The sequence below is a fragment of the Scyliorhinus canicula genome, chromosome 6, assembly GCF_902713615.1.
Source record: "Scyliorhinus canicula chromosome 6, sScyCan1.1, whole genome shotgun sequence".
Lineage (NCBI taxonomy): Eukaryota > Metazoa > Chordata > Chondrichthyes > Carcharhiniformes > Scyliorhinidae > Scyliorhinus > Scyliorhinus canicula.
In genome coordinates, this window is record NC_052151.1 from 160,071,250 (window position 1) to 160,091,669 (window position 20,420).

General features: G+C 46.5%; 1 protein-coding gene across 6 annotated transcripts in view; it reads right to left on the bottom strand.

Moving 5' to 3' along the window:
• The window catches only part of sntg2 (syntrophin, gamma 2), a 1,464,242-nt gene that overhangs the window by 334,269 nt on the left and 1,109,553 nt on the right, over nt 1-20,420 (bottom strand). For 5 of the 6 annotated variants that reach the window (XM_038800365.1, XM_038800367.1, XM_038800366.1 and 2 more), the window contains one exon: nt 17,241-17,378. In XM_038800365.1, coding sequence (XP_038656293.1) covers nt 17,241-17,378 — 138 coding nt within the window. Of the gene's footprint in view, nt 1-17,240; nt 17,380-20,420 lie in introns of those variants that run through there. The other variant, XM_038800370.1, reaches the window with a different exon arrangement.

Sequence of the window (20,420 nt, forward strand, 5' to 3'; positions counted from 1 at the left end):
CCACAGGTGCCACTATCTTACCTGCCTCAGGACCCCTGCCCGTCGGGCATCTGATCGGGCCGCTCATCGCCTCTAACCGCCGACGACCAGCCGCGTCTCGCCTCAGTCACGATCGACCAGTCTCGGCCGCACAACCTCGCGACCGCTTCAACAAAGGTGAAGGTCGACGGGCACAAGATATCCTGCCTTCTGTACTCTGGGAACACTGAGAGCTTCATCCACCCCGATAAGGTAAGATGCTGTTCCCTCGCGGTACACCCCGCTAACCAAAGAATCTCCCTGGCCTCCAGATCCCACGCCGTGGTGATCTGGGGGTACTGCATCGTCACCCTCACCATCCAGGGCGTAGAGTTCAGCGGCTTACGACTCTACGTCCTGCCCAACCTCTGCGCTGCCTTGCTACTCGGCCTGGACTTCCAGTGCAACCTCCAGAGCCTAACCCTGAAATTTGCCACCCATTACTTTTTGCGGCCTCACAACCCTTAAGGTCGACACGCCTTCCCTTTTTGCAAACCTCACCCCGGATTGCAAACCCGTCGCCACCAGGAGCAGACGGTACTGCGCCCAGGACAGGACCGTCATCAGGTATGAGGTCCAGTGGCTGCTGCGGGAAGGTATTATCGAGGCCAGCAGCAGCCCCTGGAGAGCCCAAGTGGTAGTGGTGAAAACTGGGGAGAAAAACAGGATGGTCGTTGACTACAGTCAGACTATCAAACGGCACACACTGCTCGACACGTACCCCCTCCCACGCATATCTGATATGGTCAATCAGATTGCACAATACCAGGTCTTCTCGACAGTGGATCTGAAATCTGCCTACCACCAGCTCCCCATACGTAAGGCGGACCGCCCATACACTGCGTTTGAAGCAGATGGCCTCCTTTACCATTTCCTTAGGGTTTCCTTCGGCATCACCGACGGGTCTCGGTCTTTCAACGGGAGATGGACCGAATGGTTGACCGGTACGGACTGTGGGCCACTTTCCCATACCTGGACAATGTCACCATCTGCGGCCACAACCAGCAGCACCATGACACTAACCTTTCCAAATTTCTCCACACCGCCACTCTCCTCAACCTAACTTACAACAAGGAGAAGTGTGTGTTCAGCACGAACTGATTAGCCATCCTCGGCTATGTGGTTCAGAACGGAGTTCTAGGGCCCGACCCCGATCGCATGCGCCCCCTCATGGAAGTCCCCCTCCCCCACTGCCCCAAGGCCCTCAAACAATGCCCGGGGTTCTTTTCATATTACACCCAGTGGGTCCCAAACTATGCGGACAAGGCCCGCCCACTCATTCAATCCACCGCTTTCCCCCTGACAGCCGAGGTTCACCAGGCCTTCAACCGTATCAAGGCCGACATCGCCAAGGCCGCGATGCACACGGTCGACGAGACGCTCCCCTTCCAAGTCAAGAGCGATGCATCAGACTTCACTCTGGCCGCCACCCTCAACCAGGCAGGCAGGCCCTTGGCATTCTTTTCCTGCCCCCTCCATGCCTCCGAAATTCGGCACTCCTCCGTCTAAAAGGAGGCCCAAGCGATCGTTGAAGCTGTGCGACATTGCAGGCACTGGCTGGCCGGCAGGGATTCACTCTCCTCACTGACCAACGGTCGGTTGCCTTCATGTTTAACAACACACAAAATGATAAAATCTTGAGGTGGAGGATCGAGCTCTCCACCTACAATTACGAGATTTTGTATTGCCCCGGTAAGCTCAACGAGACTACCCGATGCCCTGTCCCGAGATGCATGTACCAGCGCACAAATGGACCGACTCCGGACCCTGCACGACGATCTCTGTCACCCACGGGTCACCCGCTTTTACCACTTCATTAAGGCCGCAATCTGCCCTACTCCATCGAGGAAGTCGGGATGTCCACTTCCAGGGTTTCGCTCCCAACGTGGCTGGCAGCTCCAGGACCCGTTTCTCCTCCGTAAACACGTGCGCTCCACAAGGCGGACCCGTTGGCTGAGAGGGCACAGCTACTCCACGCAAACCCGCAGTACACCAACGTAGCGTACCCTGATGGACGCCAAGACACAGACTCCCTCATGAACCTGGCGCAAGCTGGGTCTTCACATCCCACACACCCCCCCCCCCCCGACCCCAGCGCCACCCTCCCTCCCCCTGGCGCACCTCACCACAGCCCCCGCTCCAGGATGATCCACCCTCCCCTTGGTCCCACCCGGGAATGAAGATGAGGTCGATACGCTCCCGGAGTCACCGACGACCGAACCGATGCCTGAATCGCCACCAGAACTGCGGCGCTCGCAACGACAGATCAAGGTGCCTGATCGTCTAAATTTGTAATCTCTTTCTTAAACTTTAAACAACCTGTATGTAAATAGTTTTCCTCCACCCCCGCTGGACTCTTTTTTTAAACAAGGGGTGAATGTGGTAGTCACCACTGTTGTATTGTGTATACTGCATACGAGGGTATTACAGTAAGGCCCCTGAACTACAGATACAGGGGTAGATCCCTGCCTGCTGGCTCCGCATAGTAGGCGGAGTATAAATGTGTGGGCTCTCCAAACAGCAGCCATTTCGTCAGCTGCTGTAGGAGGCCACACATCTCTGTGAAATAAAGCCTCAATTACATTCTACTCTCCTCTCGTCGTAATAGTGCATCACCCACTTAAAATGATTTTCTGTCAGAAGAGTCAAACTGGATGAGACGTGTTTGGTAGTAACCTGCATGACCGTACAGCTCATGTGCACAATCACATACAGGTGATTAGTGAAACCGCTGTTTCCGCTGTTTTATATGGGGCTGTTTAGCACAGGGCTAAATCGCTGGCTTTGAAAGCAGACCAAGCAGGCCAGCAGCACGGTTCAATTCCCGTACCAGCCTCCCCGAACAGGCGCCGGAATGTGGCGACTAGGTGTTTTCACAGTAACTTCATTTGAAGCCTACTCGTGACAATAAGCGATTTTCATTTTTCATTTTCAAAAGAGACCATATCAGAACCAATTACATTCCTGATGTATGTGACTGCCTGACAAACTATGTCGGCCCGAGGTGGACCATGTATTCTATAAATATTTAGAACGGCACGTTTGCCTTTGTATCTGTGGACAGAATTTAATGGTGTTACCGGAAGCTGGAAACGATGTGGGTAGGGGAACTAAATTGGATAGGAGGTGAAATGTCAGCTTCTCGATGCTAGGATGAAATCTTCAACATAAGTCTGGAGCAGCTTCGAACCAGATTTGGGTTCTCGTCGACAAGCGACTGGAATCTATTTGTAATGCATTAGCATGCCATAAATACTCATCAAAACACAAGTTCGCCAGATTAAATGGTACCTTTGCAATTATGTCAACAGCAAATGTGAAACACATTGCTTCACTTTCATGACTGGTAAAGTTGACATGGAGCGGGCAAGATAAGCACCAAGATGAATTTGAAGTGAGTAGATTGTGAGTGAATTGTATGGAGAACGTCATTGGAGGATGGTGGCAAGCAGGTTGAGAGTATCACGACGGGTGCGAGTTGAGGGTACTAGATAGAAGGTGACTGAGGGTGATGTTAAGGTCAAGAGTTTCCCAAGGCAGGGAAAGGGTGATGGAGGGAGGAATGAAGGCTATGAGGAGGTAAAAGATGATCGAGGGAGGTTGGAGCGTGATGGCTTGCAGCTCTGATAAGACAGGATACACCCAGGGATGGTGATGGTTTTGTCTGGGACATTGTAAGATATGATTCAGTGGGTGTAAATATGTCACGCTGTTCTCTAATCTCACAGACTAGTCTGTGAGACAGCTCTCCCAGTTTGGCACAAGCCCCCAGGTGTTAGTAAGGAGGATTTTGCAGAATCGATAGGGCTGGATTTGCTGTTGCCATTTTCGGTGCCTCGGTCGATGTCATGTGGTCTGTCTAGTTTTATCCCTTTTAGACTTTGTAATGGTTTGATCCAACTGTTTTGCTCGCTGGGCCATATCAGAGAGAATTTAAGAGTCAACCACATTGTTATGTGTCTGGAGTCACATGTAGACCAGGCCTGGTAAGGACGGCAGATTTCCTTCTCGAAAGGACATGTGTGAACCAGATTGGTTTTTCCGACAATTGACAATAATTTCATCATCATTTCAAAGACATGGGATCAGAAGTAGGCCATTTGGCGCATCACGTCTGCTCGACAATTCAATGAGATCATGACTGATCTGATGTGATAATCCTCAATGCCACTTTCCTGCCCTATCCCCATAACCCTTATTGACTAAAAAATCTGTCTATCTCAGCCTTGAATATATTTAAGAACCCAGACTCTACACCTCTCTGCAGTAAAGAATTCCACAGATTCACCATCCTCAGGGAAGAAATTTCTCCTAATTTATGTCTGAAATGGGCGATTCCTTACTTTGAGATTATGCCCTCTGGTCCTCGACTCTCCCACAAGTGGAAAGAACCGCTCAGCATCCACCCTGTCAAGCTCCCAGGGAATGTCACATGTCTCAATAAGGTCAATGACAATGAGTACAGGCCCAACCTATTCAACCTCTCCTCATAAGAAAATCCCTCTATACCCGGGAATAACCTAGTGAACCTTCTCTGGACTGCCTCCAAGTTTAGTACATCTTTCCTTAGATAAGAGGACCAAAACAGTTCCTGGTATTCCAGGTGTGTCTAATTAGTGCCTTGTACAGTTTTAGAAAGACATCCTTATTTTTGTACACTATTCCCATTGAAGTATAATGTTGAACATTCCATTTGCCTTCCCTATTACCTACTGAACCTGCCATGCCAGCTTTTCACGTTTTATGCACAAGGACACCCAAATCCCTGTGCTGCAGTTTCCTGCTGTCTTTCTCCATTTAAATAATATTCAGCTCTTTTATGCTTCCTACAAAAGTGCAGAACTTCACATTTTCCTACATTATATTCCATATGCCAATTTTTGCCGACTCACTTAACCTGTCTATATCCCTCTATGGACTCTTCTTTTATCCTCACCACTTGCCTTCCCACCTATTATTGTGGATCTGCATACTTGGCAACATACATTCACTTCCCTCATCCAAGTCATTAATATATATTGTAAATAATTGTGGCCTTAGATATGATCACAGTGGCATCGACAAGCTACAGGTGCCATTGTGAAAATGGTCCTCTTATCTCAACTCTTTGTCTTATGTCCAAGCCTCTGTACATGTCAGTATATTATCTCCAACACCACAGGCTCTTATCTTATTAAATTAACTTTTATGTGGTACCTTATTGAACGCATTTTGGAAATCCAGATATATTACATGTACTTGTTCCCCTTTATCTATCCCGCTCATTACCATCGCAAAGAATTCTAATAAATTTGTCAGGCATGACTTCTCCTTCATGAAGCCATGCTGACTGCTTGATTATGTTATGCATTTCTAAATATTTTGCTGTTACATGCTTTATGATGGACTCTAATATTCTAACATTTTCCCAATGGTATCATTACTGAGGCAAGCTTTTAATTCCAGATCTTTTCTTCATTTCTTCATTTGAATTCAAAAAATCTTGAAACATGTTCAAAATAAGAACATTACTGGTTGAAGCAATTCCTTGTACATTTTCTGACCAATAACTCTTTTCTACAGCTGTGGATAGCACGTCAATGTGTTGACACATTAAAGAAGAAGTAATGAACAAATTATGAGTCTGTAATTATTCTCAATATTTCTTTTATGTTTTGAGAAATTATATCACATTTGGCAGTGATACATTTTCCCTTATCAAATTCACTGGGAATGATTTGAGCTTTAATACCTCTCTCTCAGCAGTATCGCTGTCCACCAGTCTCAATTTTCCTTTGTTCTCTTTTTCCATAAAATCTAACATCTGCCGATTTTGTAATAAGATTAATTCATGTTGACCTGGCTGATAAATCCTTTGATCATTGAAAAGCTACCCTAATCCCTTCTCCAATTCCTGTTCAGTTTATATTCACATCCCTTTGTAAAGCATCCTTGGAGATTTTACTTCAGTACAAAGTGCAAATTACAGCTGTTTGACTATTTTCTCATTTTCCCTTCCTTTTCATCCTCTATCATCTCATCTTCATACACCCAATTGTTCTTATGCATCAAGCAAGAACCTTTAAACCTTTATGCCTGTCAGGACAGAGCCAATAGTATGACATTGTGGAAATAAAGGATGTCTTATCTGTGATATTTAATTGTTTTGATGCAATAATGTGGAATAATCTAGTTTCTCCTGATGACAAAATACAGCTTCATTAGCAAAATATTTTTAAAAATAAATTTACAGTATCCAATTCATTTTTCCAATTAAGGGGCAATTTAGCGTGGCCAATCCACCTACCCTACACATCTTTGGGTTGTGGGCGTGAGACCCACGCAAACACGGGGAGAATGTGTAAACTCCACATGGACAGTAACCCAGGGCCAGGATTGAACCTGGGACCTCTGCTGACCACTGCGCCACCTACATAAGAAAATATGATTTCTCCTTGGAAATTGTGAAGTGACGCCTTGAGGGAGATTCTGAATCTTCCCATCTGGCAGAAATGGGGTGGTAACTCCCTGAAAATTTCAGGAATTTATGGACTGTCCCTCCCCGCTTCTCAAAGTGGACCACCCCTCTACATTCTCCAGGAAGTAACTTCATCGAAGCCTACTCGTGACAATAAGCGATTTTCATTTTTTCATTTTTCAACCGTGGCTTCACCCCCCCCCCCCCCCCCCCCCCCCGTTGCCCCTTGCCCCACCCCCCACCTCTCTCCGAGCACAGGGGCAGAAAGCTCAGTGGCCCCGGGCCATCTGCCTGTCAGTGAAGATTGCTATTCACCTGCTCGGGTCCCCGTAGCAGCCATTCCACTACGTTCACATTTTAAAAAGGAGTACTAATCGGTGCCCAGGTGACCACTTGCTGGGGAGGAGATTAGACCACAGGAGGCAGTTGCATATGGGGTGGCTCCTGTTCATTGTATGGAAATTGGACTTAAGTCGTGATTGTCGTATTGTTCACCCTGGGGTAACACGGACTGCAACACGATGCAGATAAACAATAAAGCATACACTAAACGTAGGCGCTGGTTCAATAAGACTTATTGAACTTCAGTAACGAAGCACACAGCTGCCTGTGGGTTGATTCTCTACTACTCTAAGTAAACTAACATTAACTATCTAGACCAGGCTAGCTCTGATCCACGTGTAGAAGGTGTTGAATGATTTGTTCACCCTGACTGTCACTACAGTTGTCACCAGTGGAAAGAGGCAGAGTGCTGATGCCTCGTGTGTTTTACAATTGGAAGCCCCCCCTCTGGTGTTCTGTCTGGTGATTGGTTGTGTTCTATTCTGTATGTTGATTGGCTCACCTGGGTGAATGCTTTTACCTCATGATGTTCATGGGTGCATATTACGACAGTGATTATTAATTTCTCGCCACGCTACGGTGGGACCCCAATTTTGCCTACGGGAGCGGGCTGGTTGAATAGCGAATGGTTTTGCATCTGGCACAGTTCTCGTTTATGGCCTCTCCCGCTATTTAGCAGCCTCATCGCGCTCTCTCCCGAGCGCAACGAGGCTACTGGTCATTGTTCAAAAAACAAATGTGACCCCTTTCCCAGCTGGTTGGGCTTCTTGTGTGGCCTAGGTGGTCATTCAGTAGATCATCACCTTCTACAAAGAATAATTGGTGGGATTTACCCACCAACCCGCCTCAAGCTTTTTGCCAGCAGAGGCGGCTCGCCAGCGGGATCTATCGGTCCTGTGCACCAGTGTAGTTTAAACTGGTTGAAAGATAAAGGTCTGGTGGTTTGCTTGAAACACTTGATAGGATGAGCTTTAAGTTATCAACCTGAATTTTGTGTGCACTTATCAACTTGCAGCCAGGGAATCCTCATCTAATTATAACTTGTCTGTATTTGCAAAGCTGAGATAATTAGAATTGATTCAACTCTATATTCTCCTTCACTCCGAAGCTCTGTTGATGAGAACCTCGAGACATCTGCTGGGACCAGCAGATAAGAGGCAGCTCATAAGACAGAGCCCATAAGAGGGAGTTCCAGAGCCACAGCATTGAAACCATGCAAACTGTATCCTGTATTTTGTAAAGCCTATTTACCAAAGTCAATCCCTATCGAGACCCTCTGGTTTGTTCACCTTTATATGTGTGTTTGTGTATGTGCCATGCATGTGTATGTCTGCCCACACGTGTATGTGTGCGTGTGTCTTGGTGCTTGTGTCTGCCCGCGAGTGTGCATGTGTGTGTGCTCACTGGGTATTTTGTAAACAGATAGGTACTTTCTTTTTTTGAAGATCTTTTTATTGGCTTTTCTCACATTCCTAAATGTTTGCAGTGAAAACTTACATTTTTCTTGCCTTATTTTACAGAGGTTTGTTTTATCCTTCATTTAACTAACACTATGTACATTTTGTTGCCCTCTGGATCGGTCGCCAGCTGAGCAGGATTCTCAGATATGCGATTAGGGAAGCGAAAGCAAGGGCGTTGGCCCCCTTCCCCATGTGTACCTCTGGCTGCTCCGATACCCCGAAGATTGCCACTATTGGGCATGGCTTCACCCTCACCCCCACAACTTTGGACATGGCCTCGGAGAAGGCTGTCCAGAACCCAGCAAGCTTGGAGCAAGCCCAAAACATGTGGGTGTGGTAGCCGGGCCCCTCTGGCACTGCTCGCATTCGTCCTCCACCTCCGGGAAGAACCTGCTCATTCGGGTTCTGGTCAGATGCGCTCTGTGCAACACTTTGAGCTGCATTAGGCTTAGCCTTTTGCAGGAGGAGGTGGAGCTCACCCTACTCAGTGCTTCACTCTAGAGTCTCCATTCTACCTCTGCCCTCAGTTCATCCTCCCATTTTTGTCTGGGCCCATCCAGTGGTGTTTGGGCTCTGTCCAGTAGCTGTCCGTATATTTTCCCACATAGCCCCCCTTCTTGCTGCTTGTGCCTATCGGATCCTCTAATAGTGTGCTTTCTGGGGCACTGGCGTACCCTACTGTCTCTTTGGGGAGGAAGTGTTTTATTTGGAGGTGTCTCAATTCCTGTCCTTTTCCTAGTTTCCACTTGCTCGTCTGTTCATCCAGTGTCGCCAGTCTGCGCCCTACATAGAAGTCCCCGACTGCCAGTGTGCCCCCGTCCCGCCTCCATGTTTTGAAAGTGGTATCTACCATGGCTGGAGGGAATCTGTGATTGCCGCAGATGGGGGCCATGGGGGACATTTTGGTTATCCCGAAGTGCTGTCCCAACTGGGTCCACGTTCTCAGCGTGGGCGCTACCACTGGGCTTGTTGTGTATCTTGTTGAGGAGGATGGGAGTGCTTCTGTAGCCAGGACCCAGAGGGTTGTTCCTTTACAGGATGCCTCCTCCATTTGTACCCAATCTGTGCCGGGTTCTTGTACCCATCCCCTCACTCTTTCTGCTGTTGCTGCCTAGTGGTAGTATTGTAGGTTCGGTAGAGCCAGGCCCCCTCTGACTTTCCCTCTTTGCAGTGTCGGTTTGGGAATTTGCGGGCTCTCCCCCCCCCCCCCCCCCCCCCCTCCCCCCCACCACCACCACACACACACACACACACACACACACACACACACACACAAACGCCATGATATGACTGTCTACATTTTGGAAAAAGGCCTTGGGGATGAAGATTGGGATGGATCTAAACAGGAAGAGGAACCTTGGCAGTACGTTCATCTTGATCGTCTGCACTCTCCCCGCCAGGGAGAGTGTGAGTGAACCCCACCGTTGAAGGTATTTTCTTACTTCCTCCACCAGGCTGGTCAGGTTCCGCTTGTGGCTCTGTGTCCAGTCTCTGGCTATTTGGATCCCCAGGTAACGGAATCTGTTCTGTTCTTGGCCATTTTAAAGGGGAGCCCCTTCAGCTCAGTCCCTCCCCTTTTTGGGTTCACTGGGAATGTCTCGCTTTTGCACAGGTTAAGTTTGTAGCCCGAGAAGGTTCCAAACTCTTTCAGTATTTGGAGTATTGCCTTCAGTCCCTCCTGTGGGTTTGAGACATAGAGGAGCAGGTCATCTGCATAGAGTGAGACTCTGCTCTCTGTCTCCTCTCCGGATTCCCTTCCAGCTTTTTGCATCCCGTAGGGCTGTCGCCAGGGGTTTGATCGCTAGTGCGAACAAGAGTGGGGACAAGGGGCAGCCCTGCCTTGTTCATCTCTGTAGCTGGAAGTATTCAGAGCTGGTGGTGTTAGTTTGGATCCTTGTTTTGGGAGCGTTGTACAGGTCCCTCACCCAGGCGGTGAATCATGCTCCTAGCCCAAACAGTTCCAGCACCTCGATGAGGTAGCTCCATTCGACTCTGTCGAAGGCCTTTTCTGCGTCCAGGGAGACGATCACCTCTGGTGTTCTCTCCCCGGGGGTGGGGGGGGGGGGGGGTGGGGGGGGCGTCATTATCACATTCAGCAGCCGCCTGATGTTCGCTGTGAGCTGCCTACCCTTGACAAAGCCTGTTTGGTCCTCTGGGACCACAGATAGGTACTTATACTTCCAGTGTATGAACCAGTTATGGCAACTTAAAAAAAAAATTATCATCAATCAATAATTCTGAGGTTATTGAAAGAAGTCTGGCTAAAGTATCTATTATTCTGGGTCTAACAGCAATGAAGATAAATAATTGGCCATTTTGGTGAGTGAATTAAACTTTTAAACTAGTGGTTCTACCTGTGAAGTAATGGAGCTCGTCAAACTGCACACTGATGTGTTAGGCAGGCTGGTTCAATGTGGACTGCACTTGATGCAGGGAAGCTAGAAGCAGACGTCTAACACAGGAGAAAATCCAACACTGTTTTATTAAACAATAGAACTGATGTACATGTTCAGCTGTGGGTCGACACTATACTGGAGTTAACTGACTGGAGACCTTGTATTAGCCTGACCAGACTTACTAGCTACTGCATGGTGTTTGCACTGGTTAGCTCGTGGACTCTGACTGTCTCAGTGGCTGGGTCCAGAGAGAGCGGGAAACCTAGTGCCCTCTGGCTTTATAGTGGTAGTGTCCTGTCTGGTGATTGGCTGCACTGTGCTGTGTGCTTACTGGTCGTCCTGTAAGTCAATCACTGCCTGTCTGCACCACATTATATACATGAGTGGATATTATGACACACACTTCTCCCATCCCGACTGTAACAATGTGGTGTGGGAATTTCAAACTTCAGTTGGGCAATTATCCTGCACTGGGACCCATCCAACATCCGCCAACCCCCACCTTCATGGTACCCCCCTGGACCACCTCTCCCATCCCCGACTATAACAGACTCTCAACTATCCTCCACATTCCCCAACCACTCCCACCTCCCCCCATCCCGAATACCATCCTGACCATCCGACTACCCCATCTCTAACCATCCGGTCCCCCATCCACGTCTACCCTCCTGACCATCCCCCACCACCCTAAATTATTTCCCACCGCCTCAAATGCCTTCCCGGCTCCCCCCCAACTACTCCCTGAAACTTCCAAATATCTCAAACAACCCTGAGATCTCCCCCACCTGCCCCGCTATCCCTCACTTTACCAGATTACCACAACCCCGACTACACCCTCTGACAGACCTCCACCCCACTGGATATCCGTACTGACCTACTCCCGATCTCCCAACCAACCCCACCCCAATTGTCAACCCAACCCCCTCCCCCCCACTGACCATCCTATCCCCCCTGGCCATCCTACCTCCCACCCTCATGACCATCCTATCATCCTACACCCCGCCCCCTTGCAGTGCCCATCCTCATCCTACTATCTTACCTTGACTTATCTTCCCCTGGCTTCTTAAGTAGTGGCACCTTTAAACATACACACTTTACAGCAGCTAGTGACACGAAAAGGACACTCAAGGAGCTACACTTCGAAAGCTAGTGATTCCAAATAAACCTGTTGGACTTTAACTTGATGTTGTAAGATTTCTTACTGTGAAAAAGGAGGCATGTCTTCCTTTCATCTGACTGCTGGGCACTCAATGAGAGGCTGCCTGGACAGTTGTGCTGCATTACTCTCATCTGGCTCGAGTCAGAAAGTCAGGTGAGAAAGGTGCGGCTGCATATTCATATAAGGCAGGGGTGTCAAACTCAAATACACCATGGGCCAAAATTTAAAAATCGGGACAAGTCGAGGGCCGGACTGGTTCAATGTTTTTTTGCAAAACTTATTGAAATGAACTTATTGAACCTGGAACTAATAAAGCTTAGGTTATTGCCTATAAAAACAACATTAAATATTAAATAAATAAAAAAATTAGTTGCATTTATTTCTTATTGCTTTATCTGGAGCTTTTCCAGAGTAATTTCTAATGAAAACATTTTTCCACAGGCCAACACTTTGTGATTCACACTATACCTGAATAAACTCGGCATCAGCATTATCATACGCCATAGGCGCTTCAATTGCTGGGGCCAGCTTTAATAGTAATTAGATATTATTAGGGCAGCACGGTGGCCTAGTGGTTAGCACAACCGCCTCACGGCGCTGAGGTCCCAGGTTCGATCCTGGCTCTGGGTCACTGTCCGTGTGGAGTTTGCACATTCTCCCCGTGTCTGCGTGGGTTTCGCCCCCACAACCCAAAAATGTGCAGAGTAGGTGGATTGGCCACGCTAAATTGCCCCTTAATTGGAAAAAATTATTGGCTAATCTAAATTTAAAAAAAAAAATTAAAATTAAAAAAAAAGTAATTAGATATTATCTCGCGGGCCAAAGATAATTCCACCGCGGGCCGGATTTGGCCCGCGGGCCTTGAGTTTGACATATATGATATAAGGGAATAGGCGTGTGGTGGTAATCCATGATTGCCCATAATATATAAGCAGACTACTTTGTTTTCTTGTAAATTCTATCTCGACTGTCAACGTTCCTCAGAAAAAAATAAGAACCATAGATATTATGGTGGTTATGCTCTGTTAAGCTAAAACAACAAAAACAATCTAACTATTAACTGCAATAGTTTTGTTTATTTGATGGACTCAAAATTGTTCATTTTCTACAATTACAGCACAAGTTGCTCCATTTTACTTGTCAGTTAGATTTTCTTCAAATTCACGCGGCATGATCCCGAGATATAACGTGCCAATCTTGGTCTTCATTAACTACAGGGTTATATTTTTCGCACTTATTTGAGACCAAAGGTCATGATCAGCCAAACAAAATAAGAGCAGAACATGGTTTTGTTCTCAGCCTGCTTTCCCATGAAAATTAGCCATCAGAGAGGACAGAGCGATCAGGCCTGCTGTAAGATTCTTCACTTAGACAGTAGCAACTAAGATGAGAACTGCCCTGACATTTCACTCGCCTCCCTCTCTGCTATTGCCATTTCCAGCTGCTCACTGAGACATAAATCAGCTTTGTTAGTGCCACATTTATCTTCGCCACCGCTGTCCAAATTACAGGGCAAGAAAAGCCTACCAAGAAATACTGCCTTAAAAACAACAGGGCACAGAACTTCCTGAGTTCCAGAGATAGAAGTCAACCAGCTTGATTAATCGGCTTCATCAAAGGTGAATCCTCTTTCCTTTTCCTTTCTCTCTGCACTTATTCATTTTACTCTCACATGACAAGGACACTAATCTTTCTCTACAGTTATTAGTCCTCATCATTAGCAGCGCCAGAGGACTCGTGTGAGCTGCTGTTCTAATTTTTTCCCCATTAATTCTCAGCACCTCTCTCCAGTGCCATTCAGACAAGAAGATGCTTCATAAATGTAACAGAACTGTCATCAATATCAGTCTCTGATTGATTAGCACAAGGCTACCATTCAGGCTAGTGTTTCTTCCCTTTAAGGTGGAAGTCCAGCAGTGATCTCACTAAGTACTGACCCAAGTTGACCAACTGCTTACATGATCTACCCTGCCTGACACATTATTTAGTCAGGAATTAATCATCCTATCAATTCTGGTGCACCAAATGGAGCTACTTGTTCTCAGTAATGGAGAGGTTTGGGATAGGTCCTGGGTTTACATCGTAGGTCCAGGCTGCTAGTGTTTGAACGACCAGCATGAATTTGGTGTCAGCTAGGCTGCACAGGGGGATGAGACAGGGATGCCCTATGTCTCTGCTGTTGTCCGTGTTGGCGATCGAACCATTGGCGATTGCTTTGAGGACCTCAGAAAAGTGGAGGGAATTGTGAGGGGTGGAGTAGAGCACAGGGTGTCCTCATCCACGGACAACCTTTTACTGTATGTTAGGAATCCATGGCCAGTTATGGGGGAGAAAATGGGGATATTGCAGAGGTTCAGTTCCTTTTCAGGATATAAACTGAACGTTGGGAAGAGTGAATATTTTGTGATTAGCCCTCTGAGGGGAGGTGCTGGGTTGGGGGGATTGCCATTCCGTCTGGGGATGACCATTTTGCCGCAATTTGCGCTCTTATTTCAACACCTCCCAGTTTTTCTGCCAAAGCCATTTTTTTGGGAGATGGAGTGGCTCATAACGAGCTTCATATCATCATAGAATTTACAGTGCAGAAGGAAGCCACTCGGCCCATCGAGTATGCACCGGCTCTTGGAAAGAGCACCCTACCCAAGGTCAATACCTCCACCCGATCCCCATAACCCAGTAACCCCACCCAACATTAAGGGCAATTTTGGACACTAAGGGCAATTTATCATGGCCAATCCACCTAACCTGCACATCTTTGGACTGTGGGAAGAAACCGGAGCACCCAGAGGAAACCCACGCACACACGAGGAGGATATGCAGACTCCGCACAGACAGTGACCCAAGCCGAATCGAACCTGGGACCCTGGAGCTGTGAAGCAATTGTGCTATCCACAATGCGACTTTGCTGCTCCAAATGGGGAGAACACCTCGGATTTGGAAACAGTCCTACTGATGGAAAGGCAGGTGGGGGGGGGGTGACGCTACCCAATTTATTGTATTATTACTGGCAGGCAATGCGAAGAAGGGGTTGTGGTAGATTGAGGATTAGGACGTGAGTTGGGTACAGGTGGAGTCAGGGCCATGTAGAGCGATGGGTCTGGAGGACCTGGTGATGGCATCTCTGCCGTTTACACCAGCAAAATATTCTGTGAATCTGTTGGTTGTCTCCACGTTGAAAATATTGCCGCAACTCTGTCAGCCTTTTAATTTGAGCATGATGTCAAGGTGGGCCCTAATCTGTAGGAACCACTTATTTGAGCCGGCAAAATTGGATGTTACATTCAGGGGCTGGAAAGACAAGAGGCTGGAGAGGGTGAGGGATTTGTTTCTGGAGGGACGGTATGCGAGTTGGGAGGAGTTGAAGGAGAAAGCGGAGCTTGGGGGATCGGATAGACTCAGATATTTCCAGGTGTGGGACTTTGTTCAGCGGGCAGTTCTAGCTTTCCTGGAAGAACCGCCATCAATCTTGGTGGAAAGGATACTCTCGTGTGCAGGGTCGGAGGAATTAGGCACATCTGGGATATATGGGTGGATCATTGGGGAAGAGCTGTTTTCGGTTGATGAGGAGAAGCCGGGTAGGAGGAGGAGCTAGGACCCACTTTGGAGGAGGAGGTGTGGAGTGAGTCCTTTCGTAGGGTGAATGCTCCATCATCCTGCGTGACCTTGATATAGCTAAAGGTGGTGGGTGCTAGGGCTCAACTCACCAGGGCCTGGATGAGTCAATTTTTTTGAGGGAGTTGAAGATAAGTATGAGCGGTGCTTGAGAGGGCCTGCTCACCATATGCACATGTTCTGGTCCTGTCCCAAGCTGGTGGGCTTTTGGGGGCCCTTTTTCCACACCATATCGGCATCCTGAATATTGACTTAAGAGCTCTGTTTGTTAGTCGCTGTATTTGGGATGTCGGACCAAACAGAGTTGAGGAAGGGGGTGGATGCACTGGCATTCGTATCTCTGTTGGCCTGGCGACGCCACCCAGTGCTGAAACAAGGCTGGGTGATTTGATGGAACTTTTGTACTTTAGGAAGGCCAAGTTTGTAGTGAGGGGGTCAATTGTTGGGTTCTATCATAGATGGCAGTCATTATTTTTTTGCACTTTAAAGATCTGCTGGTCACTGTTAGCTATTAGTGGGGGGGGGGGGGGAGAGGAGGTAAGTGAGAGGAGAATTGTTCTGGGTGGCAGTTCTGTTAGTGGGGTTCCTGTTACTATTGTTTCTTGTATTTTTCTGAGACGTGTTGGTACTATTGTGTTTTGTAAATCCTTTGATACAAAATGTTAAAATTTCAGTAAAAGTAATCCTGGTGCCCTGAGTCCTTTTGCCAGAACAACTGTAACTATAAATAATAGCTTTCTGCATTGCTGCCTAAGGTGCTGAGGACCCACCTGGGTTCGAATCCCAGCCCTGGGTCACTGTCCGTGTGGAGTTTGCACTTTCTCCCCGTGTCTGCGTGGGTTTCACCCCCACAACCCAAAGGTGTGCAAGTTAGGTGGATTGGCCACGTTAAATTGCCCCTTAATTGGAAAAAATTATTGGATACTCTCAATTTTTTTTAAAAAGGGAAAAAAAAGAACAATAGCTTTCTTGTTGTCTGCTTGCTTTAAAAAGGCTCCAGATAGGGGAGGCTTTAGCAGCTCAGCACTTGTAATGAAATTCTAAAAATATTGTGTGTAATCATGTTGACAATTTTGCTGCAAATAATGAACAGAGAATATCTGCCCCTTGTGTCAAATCATAACTCTCATTCATTTCAGTTTGAAATGCTCATTTCCATTATATTAATTAGGTCTACGATCTCTAAGCTCCTTTATCCAATGAATATAACAGAAATCAGTTTCTTTAATTCTTAACATTAATATTGTTGAGACCAAGAAAGAAGCTGCAAAAAATACATAGAATATATACATTCAGCGGTAGATAATGTTTCAGCTGATGATTTATGGTTTATTTTACTCAAGCTGAAGGAGATGGAATGTGAAACTGGTTGAATTTTAGGCATCCATCTTGAGTACCCAGTACTCCTAAATCAGGTCTAGCCAATTAGGCACCGAGTAAAGTTTTCACTCCACTCCTAAAAAATGTCAGAGAAGCAGAATCTATTTCACCAGTGTGACACTTTCCTTTTTCTTGCACCCATATCTATCCTTTGTTTCATATGACTGGGCTCGAAATTTAGTGCTGATTAATATTAGTCAGTGATCACTACAAACTGGATTGATATTGCTCAAATTAATGTCATATTGGTTCCTAAGGCAGCAGACCGAGGGAGATATATTCCATTTGTCTGGGTTGGAATAAAACCCCAGATCAGAGAGGAAAGGCTGGTACTTAAACATTTGGACCAGTCCTTATTTCCCCATTTGACGACAAATATAGTTTCAAAGCATCTTGCATTAAAATAAACTACTTACATTTGAATCAGAATCACTTTCGCTGACACAAACGACATCTTGCTTTTGAATTGTTAGAACATCTTTTGATAGCTTTAATCGGATGTCATAGGCATTCTCAGACTCCTCATCAAAAAGACGTGCTATCCCAGTCTTAGTCTGTAAAACAAAAGTGATTTTGTTTGTAAAACATCTCATATTTTATAATCGTTTTGTAATCTTGCTGACAAAGCACAAACTTAGTTCATTCCACCATTTTCAATTCACATGATTTGGAATTGAATTTGCCCACTTTTCTCCCTTGGCCTCTGAAAGTGGCTAGCCTTATCGGGCTGCGATAATGCAGATATTGGGCAGCACGGTAGCACAAGTGGATAGCACTGTGGCTTCACAGCACCAGGATCCCAGGTTTGATTCTTTGCCGGGTCACTGTCTGTGCGGAGTCTGCACGTTCTCCCTATGTCTGCGTGAGTTTCCTCCCACAGTCCAAAGACGTGCAGGTTAGGTGGATTGGCCATGATAAATTGCCCTGAGTGACCAAAAAGGTTGGGGCGGGGGGAGGGGGAGGGGGGGGGAGGGGTTATATTGCGTTACGGAGATAGAATGGAAATGAGGGCTTAAGTGGGTCGGTGCAGACTCGATGGGCCGAATGGCCTCCATCTGCACTATATGTTCTATATATTGGCAGCATTCAAATATCTGAGCTGAGTACCATTCTTCACACCTGAATCCAGACAGTCAGTATAGGTAATATAGGTATAGTATAGTTTGGCTAATTAGCAAAGGAGTTTGTTACAGTTGATACTGTGCTCACCTAACACACATTCACATGACACAGTATTTAGAGTGGATGATTCAGTGATTATCCATAGGAATATTAGCTGATCCTCTCCCCCATACCTGCCCAGGTAAACTGGTGTTGTCCCGGTTGTGACCAAAATAAAAATCCATTCAAAGGATGAAATCTAGGGTCGACAGCTTTGTGCCATTTAGTACCACATTGACTAACTACACTGACCAGCATTTCACTCAGTATCTGGCAGTCAGTTACCATCACGATGCCACTATACTTAATAGGAAGGGGCAGCACGGTGGGGCAGTGGTTAGCACTGCTACCTCACGGCTCCGAGGTCCCAGATTCGATCCCGGCCCTGGGTCACTGTCCGTGTGGAGTTTGCACATTCTCCCCGTGTTTGCGTGGGTTTCGCCCCCACCACGCTAAATTGTCCCTTATTTGGAAAAAATGAATTGGGCACTCTAAATTTATTTTTAAAAAGAGAGGTAGGAAGCTGGATTCCTGGCATTTTTTGAGAGGAATATGGTGAGAAAGTGGACAGGCCATGGTAAATTAATTGAATTCAGTGACCAAGGTGACTTTCAGTGTGCATTTTGACTAATGGTACAAACAATTTTGGAAAATAAAATGCTTTATTGATATTTTTACAGCAGAATATAGGTTGTGAAATTATATTTGTAATTGAAATTATATGATGTAATGACTATTTAAAGAGATATTGTTCAGTGTCTGCTCTGGTATATGCCTCAGGTATCAGTCTTCATAATGTGCAAATTATAGTCCCACACTTGTACCTACAAATTTCTATATATGTTTTAAAGTCATACTCAGGCATCCAACTGATATATTTATGTTGGAGCCTACGCCAACAAGTTTCATAATGTTGCATATAGATAGGATTTGTCCTGGGCTTCAGAATCCATTTTTTGCCATGGTGATCTGATAGAGCTCCAGACGGGCTCTCTATGGCCCAGACACATGCTTGGTGTTATTCATCTCTTTGACCTTCTGCAATAAATTTAGAAGAAATCAGCTGTTCTCCTGGTCACCAGCTGTTGCTGGAGAACAACAGCCAGCCGGTCTCCAGGCTTTCAGATGGGTTGTGATGGTGGTTTGCAAAGCAAATTTCATTTGTCAGCAAAAAACTTCAGATTTTCCCACGAGTCCAGCAGAGACCCCAGCTACTTCTGCCTCGCCGAACCCTGACTCACCTATCCATGGGGCCCAACCATAGGCTCCAACACAAGCCAAGCAAAGAGTAGGCTGTTTGGCTGGGAACACCTTCCCATCACCTTATTATATAACTTGTACAGGGCCTACATCAAATGTGAAAGAGCCAGGCAATGGCAGCACAGTGTTCTGGCATGGAGATCTGATGTACTGGGCCTCTTGACACTTGTCATCTTTCTTACACCTGGGGAATGTTGAATTTCTATGCCCAGTTGAAATGAAAATTTGGTTTGAGCTATCTGTTAAACTCCCTCAGTATAATGAGCAACAACCAAACTATAACCTGGACAAAATACTGCACCTGTGGCAACATCCATTGATCAGAAACTGAACTGGACGAGCCATATTAATACAGTGGTGACCAGAGCAGGTCAAATGTTAGGAATCCTTCGGCAAGTAACTCACCTCCTGACCATCTCAAAGCCTGTCTACCATCTACAAGGCACAAGTCAGGATGGAATACTCTCCACTTGTCTGGATGAGTGCAACTCCAACAACACACAAGAAATTCGACACCATCCAGAACAAAGCAGCCCATTTGATTGCTCCCCCGTCCAGACACATCCAATCCTTACACCACCGACGAACAATGGCAACCGTGTGTACCATCTACAAGATGCACTGCAGGAACTCGTCAAAGTTTCTTAGAGAACACCTTCCAAACGCACAACCACTACCATCTAGAAGGACAAGAGTAGCAAATACCTGGGAAATAAAATGAAATGAAACCCCACCACCTGGAGGGGAAACCCACCACCTGGAGGTTCCCCTCCAATTCACTCACCATCCTGACTTGGGAATATATCGCCGTTCCTTCACTATCGCTGGGTCAAAATCCAGGAAATCTTTCACTAACAACACAGTGGGTGTACCTACACCTCAGGGACTACAGCTGTTCAAGAAGGCAACTCACCACCATCTTCTGAAGGGCAACTAGGGGTGGGCAATAATTGCAATACACAATGCAACACCCGAGCAGTTGACACAGGAGTTGGAATATCTTGATTTTCTTAACTTCCGAAAGAGAAGGGCAGCCAGACAAATGGAATTCTTAATCATAGAATGTGGGAATCCATGAATGGCAGCTGAAGTATTGTCACATCGGACCCCATCCACTTAAAAACATAAGTATAGAGACCAACCCAAATTACTGTGATATTGTGGTGATAAAGTCA